General features: G+C 37.7%; 1 protein-coding gene across 4 annotated transcripts in view; it reads left to right on the forward strand.

Moving 5' to 3' along the window:
* The window catches only part of DYNC2H1 (dynein cytoplasmic 2 heavy chain 1), a 248851-nt gene that overhangs the window by 30870 nt on the left and 205752 nt on the right, over window positions 1–12229 (forward strand). For all 4 annotated transcript variants that reach the window (XM_042458285.1, XM_042458287.1, XM_042458286.1 and 1 more), the window contains 10 exons: window positions 585–734; window positions 1705–1910; window positions 2879–3034; window positions 3128–3242; window positions 4118–4288; window positions 5417–5799; window positions 8376–8508; window positions 9955–10072; window positions 10788–10900; window positions 11008–11127. In XM_042458285.1, coding sequence (XP_042314219.1) covers window positions 585–734; window positions 1705–1910; window positions 2879–3034; window positions 3128–3242; window positions 4118–4288; window positions 5417–5799; window positions 8376–8508; window positions 9955–10072; window positions 10788–10900; window positions 11008–11127 — 1665 coding nt within the window. The remainder of the gene's footprint in view (window positions 1–584; window positions 735–1704; window positions 1911–2878; window positions 3035–3127; window positions 3243–4117; window positions 4289–5416; window positions 5800–8375; window positions 8509–9954; window positions 10073–10787; window positions 10901–11007; window positions 11128–12229) is intronic.

A 12229-nucleotide genomic window follows, 5' to 3' on the forward strand; every position in this document is an offset into this window, starting at 1 on the left:
TGGATGCTCAAGCCCCATTAAATATCGGTCCCAGACTATGGAATGGCCTTTCCTGAATAGACGCCCAGTCACCAAAGAGAGAAAGTAATGGATCGACCCCATTTGCTGTTTGCTTGTCTATTGTTGTATTGTTGTTTGTTTGTTTGTTTTTATCTATTTAAATTATTTAAATTGTTATTTATTTTTTAACATATTTTAAAGTGTAAAATGTTTAATTCAATTTTAAGGGAGAGAGGGTTGGGGGATATGATTTGTATAATTTTTAATGCTGTAAGCCGATTGCTTGAGTGCAGATGGAGTGGGATATAATTATTATTATTATTATTATTATTATTATTATTATTATTATTAAATATAATGTCAGAGCAAAATGGTGTCCCTTATATAAATAGAAAATCAAGGTTTTCTATTTCAAATTTATACTTTTTTGGAATATTTTCAAGCCGTGGATGCTTGAATCCATTGATAAAAAATCTGTGGATAAGGATAAGACTGTATGTATCTTGATAAATGCTGTGTTTAATGATATAAACCAAGATCTTGCATTTCTTTGACAGTTTTGCTTATATAATATCTTTGTATAGGTCTTTTCTCTCTTTCAAGAAGCAGATAGTAAAAACAAACTTTTGCGGACTGTAGCTGGTGGAGGTATTGAAACAATCAGCACTCTAAGAGCTACATGGGATAAATTTGAATTAATGATGGAAAGTCATCACCTTATGGTTAAAGAACAGGTAATTTGGTGTAAATTACAAATAGCTTTCACTCTAGACTCTGCCCTTTTAAAAAAAAATTCCATGAACAACAACTTAGGGGCTCAACAGACCTCCCCTAAGGGGCTGTTCCATGCAGCCCCTTTCCTTGCTGGATTGAGGCCACAACAACTGCACACCAAAAGTGGTTCCTTTTCACGCTGCGGAAAGGGCGTTCTAGCTGCCATGGTGGTGGCTTTTCAGTGCTCTTTTGCAGCAGTGTGTTTAAATGCTGCACCAATGGGGTAAAATACATATTTTCAGCACTTCCTTATTGCACTCATATTTTAAAATATCCACTTCATAAATGTGGAGAAAGTGGTCATGGTCTCCAAAAGCATCATAGCAGCTTGTGAAAAACAGCCACAATATTTAGTCACATCATTTCTTATTTTGTTTTCTGTCTTCTTTTTATTATTTGTGATATGCTAATCTAACTCCTGTGGAAGTCAGGAAAATAAAAACATGAAATTGCTTAAATTCTGTGGTCTCTATGCAGCTACATTGCTCACTGAAGATCCTAGGGTATAGTTTGATAAATGTAAGGTCTGCTTGAAAAGCTATGGGATCCCTAGTGTGCATTCCCACCTAGCTGGCAAAGAGATGGAAAGAAAAGAGATCTGTGTCTGCTCCAGCACTGAAGAACTAGATATGAGTGTCATTGCTACTGTGCATCACCCCCTGGAGTCCCTTTGTATGCACAGGTTTTCTGCAACTTCTACAACTAGGGTGCTAGAATCCGACAGCCTTTAACTTTGAAAACTGAAGCCTACATGACAATATCATATATTTGGATGATAAATACTAATTAATATGTGTTATACTAAGTGTACTAAGTGTATACTGGTATGTATCTGATAACATATCTATAATTTCATAGAATCTGTTTATATTTATAATAAGTTGCTAAAGAAAAGTAATGATTAACAAAGATACATTATTTGCACTTTAGATTGAAGTGATGAAAGGTAATGTGATGTCACGTTTAAATGCCTACTTTCAAGAACTAGAGAAATTTAAAGCTCGCTGGGACCAGTTAAAACCTAATGATGATATCATTGAAAGTGGACATCATGATCTGCTGCAGAAAAGTGCTGAAACCATAAAGGAAAAGAAAATTGAGTTTGATGAACTTGAAGATACCAAACAAAAATTAAGGTATGTTTGTTTTGGGTGGTATATGTGTACATATTAGTATACATACTAATTGGTATATATAGGAGAGGAATGTGTGGCCCACAGGAACTTTTTTGAGGCTCCCAGGGCCTTCAGTACCCCCAGTAAAAAAATTAAAAAGACATGGGGAAATTTCACCACATTTTGATAATTTCTGGGCCATTTTAGGCCAAGGAGAGGACTTTTTTTTCAAGAGGAAAGGACCTCTGCCTCCTAAGGAGTCATGGGAGGCAAACTAGCAAAATTTGGTGTGCTGGGCCTGTGGTGTTTCTGAGGGGCCATTGGAGTACTGTCACCCAACAGTTTTTCACCCCCATACTGTAGGATGGCTTTTTGAAAACAAATGAAACAATAACCCCAATAAAGAACAGTTTTCTGACTTGTTCACTTTTGTGTTTCATTAAAGTAAGGCATGACAAGCATCCCTTTTGAGCTTTTAATTATTAAAAAGAAATAGTTAGATTTGGCTCCTGTTTTTTTATCAAGTCATAGTAACCACATTGCTAAAACCTTGAATTGTTCCATGATCAAGAACTTAAACGTATTTAAAAATATCTAGTTACCGTAGCCACCAATTGTTTGGAGTGGACCTCATAATGTAGTCTTGTTGAACCTGTGTGGATTATTCAGTGGCTGGACTGGAGACTCAATACACTAGGGCTGCCTCCACACTGCAGAAATAATCTGGTTTGACACCACTTCAACTGCCATGGCTCAGTGCTAAGAAATTCTGGGAACTGTAATTTGTTGTGGTATCAGAGCTCTCTGACAGAGAAGGCAAAATGTTTCACAAAACTGCAGTTCCTAGAATTCCACAGCACTGAGCCAGGGTAGTTAAAGTGGTGTCAGACTGGATTATTTCTGTAGTGCGGATGCAGCCTAAGTGAACAATGTAATGTAAATTGTTACCTGGCATGCAATTTGAACGTTCCTGTGCTCTTTTCCCTCAGAAATGACTGCAGCCATTTTGACTTAGAGGAGCCTGATTTCTCTTTAGCCAGCGAAATTCGCAGAGACATTGATTCTTGTTCAGTAGTCTGGGCACTATATGAAGAATTTTATGAAGGTTTTCAAGAAAAAGCCAATGAAGACTGGATTACATTTAGGTCTGCCTTTATTTCCAAACTGTTGTTTATACCTCTTCATTTTAACAGTATTTAACCTAGAGTAAGCTATTTTTAAATATGTAATCTACACAGGAGTAAGACATACCTCTTTGAAGAATTCCTGTTGAACTGGCATGATAAATTAAGGAAGATAGAGGAACATACAATTATGACTGTGAAGCTGCAAAAAGAAGTTGACAAATACAAGGTAAAATGAAGAAAGAGAAATAAAGCAAGTAGAAGTATTAGGAAATACTTCAGAACAGAGAATGTGTCTCATTTTAGGAACATCTAGAGCTCAGAGTCTACCATAGGCTCTAGAACCTTGTGCAAGAAAGGATTACTGGAGATAGGCCAGTAGTTATCCAGTATAGTGGGATTTGGGGAGGATTATTTTTTCCAGTTATGAGCTCACCACAGCCTCTTTTAGCCAGTCTAGAATCCAGCCTTTTTGCAGTGAGGCATTCACCACTCCTCTTACCCATTCAGTCTGTCTCCCTTTGGCTGCTTTTATGAACTAGGAAGGGCACAGTTCCAACACCCATTTGGTGGCTGTTACCAGTACAACTATCCACTAAGATACACCCCTATAACCATTCTCATATTGCTCGTGTGGTACTGAGGATGAAATAGGTATGATGGACCTGATGATATTTGAGTTCATGACTGAAATGAGACATTACTAGGTAATTAGGTAGTTTTATCTTTACATTTAGTTTTTCCCCAATCAAAATTGTATCTGTTATTTTACTTCTATTGTGGCTTCAGTATGTAACTCTTCAGATTGTTGTAAATCACAATATTTATCTCTCATCAACCCCCATGCTGCATTGCTTCAAAGTGAAGCAAAATACACCTCTCATAACAAGAGAAAACATGTTAAATTACATATTGCTAGTCCTCTTTAACAAAGTGAGGAGAGTGAATTATCAAGGGTGGAGTCCTATGGCACACTTTTCTGGAAGTGAGTGCCTCTGAGTATGTTGGGGCTTGGGTTGTTCCGTTACCACAAAAAATTCTACTCTTAGGTTATTATAATCTTAAAACAAGATAGATATAAATATGTTTTTTTTTCTGCCACAGATGACACTTCCTATTTTGAAATATGTTAGAGGAGAACATCTGTCACCAGATCACTGGTTGGACCTCTTTCGCATTCTTGGTCTTCCTAGAGGTACTAGTCTAGAGAGCCTAGTATTTGGAGACCTCCTAAAAGTAGCAGATATCATTGTGGAAAAAGCAGCAGAACTTAAGGTATGGATCATATTTTAAACACATACTATGAGCCAGAAAATTATTTGGACCATTTATGCACTTGGATTATGAGATTTTTTTATGGAGCTATTTTAGAACACATGAATAAATGACTTGCTAAAATGATCTGTGTTGAATAAGATCTGAAAACCTTATTCTAGGGATGGCATGAAGAGCAATCCACCAGTAATGGGTTACAGCCAATGTGCCAACCAGTGATTCAGGAATCAAAATGCTTTTTCATAGAATCATAGAGTTGGAAGAGACCATAAGGGCCATCCAGTAAATTACAATCAAAGCATCCCTGACAGATGGCCATCCAGCCTCTGTTTAAAGATCTCCAATGAAGGAGACTCCACTACTTTCTGAGGAAGTGTGTTCCACTGTCGAACAGCCCTTACTGTCAGAAAGTTCCTCCTGACGTTGAGGTGGAATCTCTTCGAAGCTTGCATTCATTGTTCAGTGTTCTAGTCTCTGGAGCAGCAGAAAAAAAGCTTGCTCCATCCTCAATGTAGCACCCCTTCAAATACTAAAACAGGGCTATCATATCACCCCTTAAACATCTCTTCTCCAGGCTAAACATACCCAGCTCCCTAAGTCTTTCCTTATAAGGCATGGTTTCAAGACCCTTTTGGGGTATGTTTGTTAAGAGTCCTTCCCTATCCAGTAAGTTTTTTGTTGAAATGAAGTAGAGAATCTGCTCCAGGTTTTGGTCTGAACTTTAAATGAGCTATCTAAGGTGTTGATCCTATCCCCCAAATAGGTTGAGACTCCTGGATAGCTCCTTTACATTTCTAAATAAAACCTGGAGATGAACCATCACTACTGAAATGAAGACACTGGTTGCCACCAGATATTAAATAATATTCCACTGAGGGGAATATGCTTCCACTTTAGCCAAACAATTCAAACTTTTAATTTTTTTTTCAACTTGGTAAATTAGTTTGTGGAATTAGCTGTTTAGTTGAAAAAGTGTCCTAAAAATTAGTACTCATGTATTGCAATGTATGATTAATTTGATAGCTTTTGATTTTAAAATGCCAGTGATTCTTTCTTTTGGTTTATCTATAGTAGAAATGAGAATCCCTAATTTTGCCTAAATAAAATGTAATTTATATTTGAAAAAAGGATCTGAACAGTCGGGCTCATGGTGAAGTTACCATCAGAGAAGCCTTACGTGAGCTTGAGCTCTGGGGAATTGGAGCCGTCTTCATGTTGACAGATTATGAAGATAGTCAGAACCGGATTATCAAATTGATCAAAGACTGGAAAGACATAGTCAACCAGGTTGGCGACAATCGCTGCCTCCTTCAGTCCCTAAAGGACTCTCCATATTACAAAGGGTTTCAGGATAAGGTTTCTGTCTGGGAGAGGAAACTTGCTGAGCTGGATGAGTATCTTCAGAACTTAAACCAGATTCAGAGGAAGTGGGTCTATTTAGAACCCATTTTTGGTCGTGGAGCTTTACCTAAAGAGCAATCACGCTTCAACAGAGTAGATGAAGACTTCAGGTCAGTTTTAATTTACTTTTCAACTAACTATCTCAGGTTATCAATAAGCATGGAAATGGCATAAAAGGGCAATCAATATACCAGCTGCCATAATGAGAGGTATTTCCTTTCCTTATCTATGCAGAACAGTTGAAGGGGCTGAACCCTCAGCTTTAACTGCTGTTATTGCTTGGACTCTAGAGCTAACACAGATGCTAAGCTTGGTTGTCCTCCGTCTGTTATTTTTGTATGACTTGACCTGTTAGCTTATTAATCCCCTATTTGTGTGAGGCATAGAGACCATGAAGAAGAACACGTTGCATATCTATAACTGGTTCTTTGAGTGGTTAGCCGTGTCCTCACACAACCTACTCTCCTACCCTCTTTTCAGGTTGATTGTTGCATTCTTGGAGGACCATGGAATTCAGGAGGGAGTAGCTTTGGCGGACTTCCACGAAGTCTACTCAGATCTAGAACATTCTAGCAGACACTCTATGCAGTTGTAAAACCCATTTGCGTTAGAACACAAATGACCACTGGAAGAATCACAGTTAGGATAAGCAGCCTGTTCTTTTATTCTAGCCTTGCCCAATGTAGTACTTCCAATGTGGGCTGGATATCACTCCAACAACGCCACTGACAATTTAGTCTGGGAACAATGGGGACTGTAGTACAGTACATTTGGAGTGTATCTGATTAGGAGGAAGGAGCATCAACAATCTAAGATATGTGGATGACACCATACTACTAGAGGAAAACATCATGGACTTGGAGCAATTACTAAGGAAGGTCAAGGAAGAAAGTGTAAAGGCAGGCTTGCTGCTAAACATAAAGAAGACAAAAATAATGACCATGGAGGATCTACATGGCTTGGGTCCAACCTATTTAAGGGATCATCTACTTCCATACAATCCATCCCACATACTCTGGTCCTCTGGGAGGAATTTATTGCAGCCTTAAAGACCAGATTAACTGCAACCTCCCAGAGGACCTTTTCTGCAATTACTCCCAGGCTATGGAACGACCTGCCGGATGAGATCAAATTACCAACTTAGACATTTAGAAATTACCAGCTTCAAAAAAGCTGTCAAGATAGATCTCTTCCGGCAGGCTTTTCCCAAATAAATTCCCTGGCCACAGATTGATTACCCCCTCACACCATGTATTTACTATCACCCTGCTTATGTTATCTTTATTATAAATTGATTTTTAAACTCTTTTAATTGTAATATATTTAATTCTTTTTTAAGGAAGGTATTATAATTTTATGTATTATATTGTATGTGGACATTTTAGTGTGAGCCGCTCTGATTGTCTTGTTACAGAAGAGTGGGATATAAATAAAAGTTTTATTTATTTATTTACATAAATTCAAGGTAGACAATGAGGAAATCGAAATAGTTAAAGATTTCCCATACTTTGTTTCAAACACTGATCAGAACGGAGACTGCAGTCAAGAAATAATAATAACACTAGGAATGGGAAGGGCAGCTATGAAAGAATGAATTGGACGATTCTAACTTTAAAGATATAAAACTTAGCACTAAGGTTAGAATTGTTCGATCCATTGATTTCCCTATCACCATTACCGGATGTGGGAGCTGGACAGTGAAGAAAGCAGATAAAAAGAAAATCAACTCATCTGAGATATAGTGCTGGAGAAGAGTACTGAGAATACTGTAGACGGTCAAAAAGAGAGACAAATGGGTCCTTGAACAGATGAAGCCTGAGCTGTCCCTGTTCAGGGGTTGTACAAAATGGCAGAAAGGGGTGGCGAGACACCGCCCCTTTCTGTCCTGGATGGAGACCGCACAAACCAAATGGTGCAGCCTCCAGGAGGCCTAAAAAGAACCAGCTCCTGGTGGATTCCTTTTAGGCTGCGTGCAAGGTGCCATTGGTGCGCTTATGCGTGAAGATGACATCGGCACGGGTGCTGTTTGGGCGCTGCACCACATGGATGTCATCATCGTGCACCCCCTGTGGATGGGGGTGCAGCAAGATGGTGCATGGGTGCCGATAGTAGGGCTAGGCGCATGTGGATGCCCAGCCCTACCTGGCCCTAATTTTGGCCCCAGGCCGGCGCAAAGCACCAATCTGTACTGGGCCTGATATGATTAAATTGAAGCTGCTGTGCTCTGGCCACTTTGTGAGAAAGCATGACTTGTTTGAAAAGACAACAATGCTAGAAAAGGTAGAGTATAGTAGAAAGAGAGGCAGACTTCACTCCAGATGGATTGACTCAATTAGGGAGGTCATGGGCCTACATCGCCAAGATTTGAGGAGAGATGTGGAGGATGTGTGTGTGTGTGTTGGAGATGTCTTATCCACAGGGTTGTCATGAGTTGAGGTTGACTCGAAGGTAGCCAACAACAACAGCAGCAGCCAGATAAATATAAAAATTATATTTTTATGTAAAAAAATAAAAAAATAAAATAAAAATGTGAATGACCAGATAAATATCTAAATAATCATGAAGATGGAATAAAATAATATTTTACTCCATCTTCATGATTATTTAGATACTTATCTGGCCTTTCATATTTAGGCTAAAGAATACATGTTGGTATTTTGTCACACCTTGCTGTTTCTTTTCAAAGATCAATATTGGCTGACATCAAGCAAGACAACCGCATAACATCATTGATTGCTCGAGCAGGAATAAGAAATGCCTTGATCACTATTCTTGACCAGCTTCAGAGGTGTCAGAAATCGTTAAATGAATTCTTGGAGGTAAATTTTTAATCATTCTCTCTAATGGTGAACTCAACAGTTGAGAGTTGACAGAAAGTGAGATATCTCTGTGTCTTGAGGTTTACAGAAGAATCTAGAGAAAAATCAGCCAACTCAAGAGGGCAAGTCTCTTCCTCTCTTAAAAATAGTCCCGTGAAGATCAAGCATACTCAGTCACAATGAAATTTGCTTTGTTGGTTAGCAAAACAAAAACTGAAATGGAATAGCCTTGTGGAGAAAGTCATGGCTGGCTTGATTTATGAATAAGAGTACTAAGAGGAGATGAGAATATAGTGCAACATGTTACATTACATATTTCCTGTGTGGTTGTTTACCAAGACATATCCTTATTTTCTGGTACCTGTCCCTGCTAAAACAGGTTGATCTTTTACAGACAGTAGCCTAAATCATATTGTTATTCCTGACTACAGTAAATCCACTGCATCAACAAGATTTACTTATCTGTTGACTCAACATTCAGCAGTTGGTTGAATTTGTCTCCTCCAGTTGGGGGTAACCAACAGGATCCTAGCCTCTGTGTATTTAAGTGTGGTTTAAAGTAGAGATGGGCATCTGTGGCCTTGTTGGACTGCAACTCCCAGCATATGTAGCCAGCATAGCCTGTGGTGAAGCATGTGTTAAGGGCAGTCCAACAACATCTAGTAGACCACAGTTGTTCATCCATTATTTAGTATTATATGCACATCTGCACTCTAGTTTCTTTAAATCTGGAAGCATCTGTTTCTAATCTCAAAATACACCAGAGAAGAAAGAGGGGTATGTATTTGAATTTGTGGTGTACATAAGTTTCAGCACACAATGTTATAATGTAGTTCAGTATCAGTTGTCAACTATTTAATTTGCACCTATGCTGATTTTTCAGGAGAAGCAAGAGCACTATGTTCAGTATTATTCAATATATATAGGATTGTAGCTGTGATTACTTACTCTTGAAAGAAAATCCATCTTCTGTTTTTACAAAAAACCAAAACAAAACAAAACAAAAAAACAAACTAAAACAACAACACCAAAGCCCATCTATATGAATACTTAGTTTTTAGTAAACATGTACCCATTTTAGGTAGGCTGAAGGAGCAATCCACTACACATATATTGTATATGGACTGGGGTAGGGAGGTGCAGGGAGTATTTTTTTATGTGAGAATATGGATGTTCAATGTGAAATTGATGGCTTTCATGGCCGGCATCCATAGTTTTCTGTGGGTATTTTAGGCTGTGTTGGTGCATTGTGGAAGTATTTATTCCTGATGTTTCACCTGCATCTGTGGCTGGCATTTTCAAAGGATTATGGCATGGAAATGTGTGGAGTAAATATATGAATGTTGCAAGGAAATTGTGAAATGCTGTTCTGCAGTATGTTAGCACTTTCTAAAAATTAATGTAGTGTCTTAGAAATGCAGAGTGAATTATGTATTTTTTAAACAGGAAAAACGTTCTGCATTCCCTCGATTCTATTTCATTGGGGATGATGATCTTCTGGAAATTTTGGGACAGTCCACAAATCCATTAGTTATTCAGTCTCACTTGAAGAAACTTTTTGCGGGTAAGCTATAAATTCTTTCATTGGTGCACCTGCGCTTCAGTTTTTGTAGTTCTTTCTTCTCATTCCATATAGGAATTAAGAATTTTGCCCACTCCTTGGAGGACTAGAAACTTGGGTATTTCTTAAATTTTCTCTTCATAGTTTAGATGTGAACTAAAAAAAAAAGAGTACGAAAAAAATATATCTTAAAATAAATGGATTCATTTTGATATTTTTCAGGAACTTGGGAAATATTTTTAATATGTTGATTCTTTAAAAACATGTACATACCCATTCAGTTAATTAATTAATTAATTAATTTCATTTATATCCAAACCTTTCCCCAGGAAAATACCTTTAATGTTTTTGTGTATGTGGACAATTATGTGAACAGTTCTGAGCCACATTCTCAGTAGTTCTCTCAAGGATTTAAGACTTGCCAGGTCAGGTAGTTTGCTTGTATGCTATTTTATACGGAGATGCAGAACCAGTTCACATTTTTAAAAATCGAAGTATCTTCAGCCTTTGTGATGTGGTGATGGGGCATCCATAATAGTTTTACCACACTGTTATAGAAATTAAGTAATCTGTCACAGATATATTGCTTTAGTTTAGATTATGTTTATCAACTGTGTTTCATCATACAAAACTGAATGTTGTAGTGAAAAGACTTTGTAATAGTATGATGATGCAATATAAACTATACTTAATAGGAAATGATATTATCAATTAACAGGAATCCACAGTGTGAGCTTTGATGAAGATTTTAAACACATAATTGCAATGAAATCTTTAGAAGGTGAAGTTGTACCTTTTAAAAATAAAATCCTTCTATCCAATGATGTTGAGGTAAGAAAATAAACTCCATCAAAATCATCAAAACATCAAACATCAAAATCTAGGGAAAATGAATATTCTATATGGTTTCTGGTATTTCCTATTATATTCTTTGCTAGGTTTGGCTTAACAAACTGTCATTTGAAATGAAGGAGACATTGAAACAACTACTGATGGACTGTGTAACTGCTGGGAAAAGATCACAGGGGTCAATTGATCCATCACTTTTTCCTTCTCAGGTAAGATTTCTTTCTGTGTTTGCTAGATAATAGTTATTAAAATGGTGAAAAGCAAATCTATATTTGAAGGAATAGCTGATCAGAAAAGGAATAACCTTTGTGTGCACTATGTATTAAAGTTAATGGGCTGACCAGACTAAGTGTAGATTTTTTGAAATAAATGGGCATATTATTTTATCTATTAAAATATTGATATTATTCTGCCTTATATCACATTCTGTCAGGAGAGAATGCAGAGAAGGCCTATTCCCACCTCTCAGATTGCATTGCTCCCACTGATACGATACAAAGGAGGGTCTCTCACATAGAACCTAGCCCTTGTCCAACTGTATATTGGATAGATAGTCCTTCAGGTCAGGGACATCACTAGGGGTGTGTGGGCTGGGCCAAGTGACACCTTAAGGGGAGTGGGTGACACCACTTCTCCTGAAACATCTACCTTTGGGGAGAAAGGCATTGTGGTTTTTGTCTGCATCCACTTAAAACACTGGAGCTCAGTGCAGGGACGTAGTAGGATTTTAGGAAAGGGGGGGGGGTGTCCAGACTAAATGCCACCATTATAATGGGGCTTGGGCGCGGCAGTGCAGCAGCACACACCATTCATTTTTCTAATGGAAGGTGGGGTCCGGACCCAGTGGGAAGAGAAAGGACAGGCTTTTTTTTAAAAAAAACCTTAAACTTAAAATTTTTAATTTCTAAAATTCTTTCTACTCTCTTTTTTTAAAAAAAAAATATCACTTTTGCCTGATTTTCACTTTTAACACATGCACATATAAATATATTTAGGCTGTGCATATTATATTGTAATTTAAAGGTATACTTTTAATTTTGCTAGTTGTTTATGTCAACCAGAAAAAAGTTTCTTCAGGTGGGAAGTCACAGCATTAGTTAGACTTGGTGATATTTAAGTGGAGTGTTGATGTTAACCTGGCCTGTTTGGTTTGACCTCTATCATAGGCTGGGAACCTTGGTTTGCAGAAGCTGATGAAGGTGACCTCAGACAGCACCTAGAATTAGGTGACAAGTATAAGGACCTCAGTCCCTCAGTCTAAGAGATAGGGGTGTGTAACCACACCTGTTTAAAAATGTCAGGAGGAAGAAT

Source organism: Sceloporus undulatus, chromosome 3, assembly GCF_019175285.1.
Source record: "Sceloporus undulatus isolate JIND9_A2432 ecotype Alabama chromosome 3, SceUnd_v1.1, whole genome shotgun sequence".
Classification (NCBI taxonomy): domain Eukaryota; kingdom Metazoa; phylum Chordata; class Lepidosauria; order Squamata; family Phrynosomatidae; genus Sceloporus; species Sceloporus undulatus.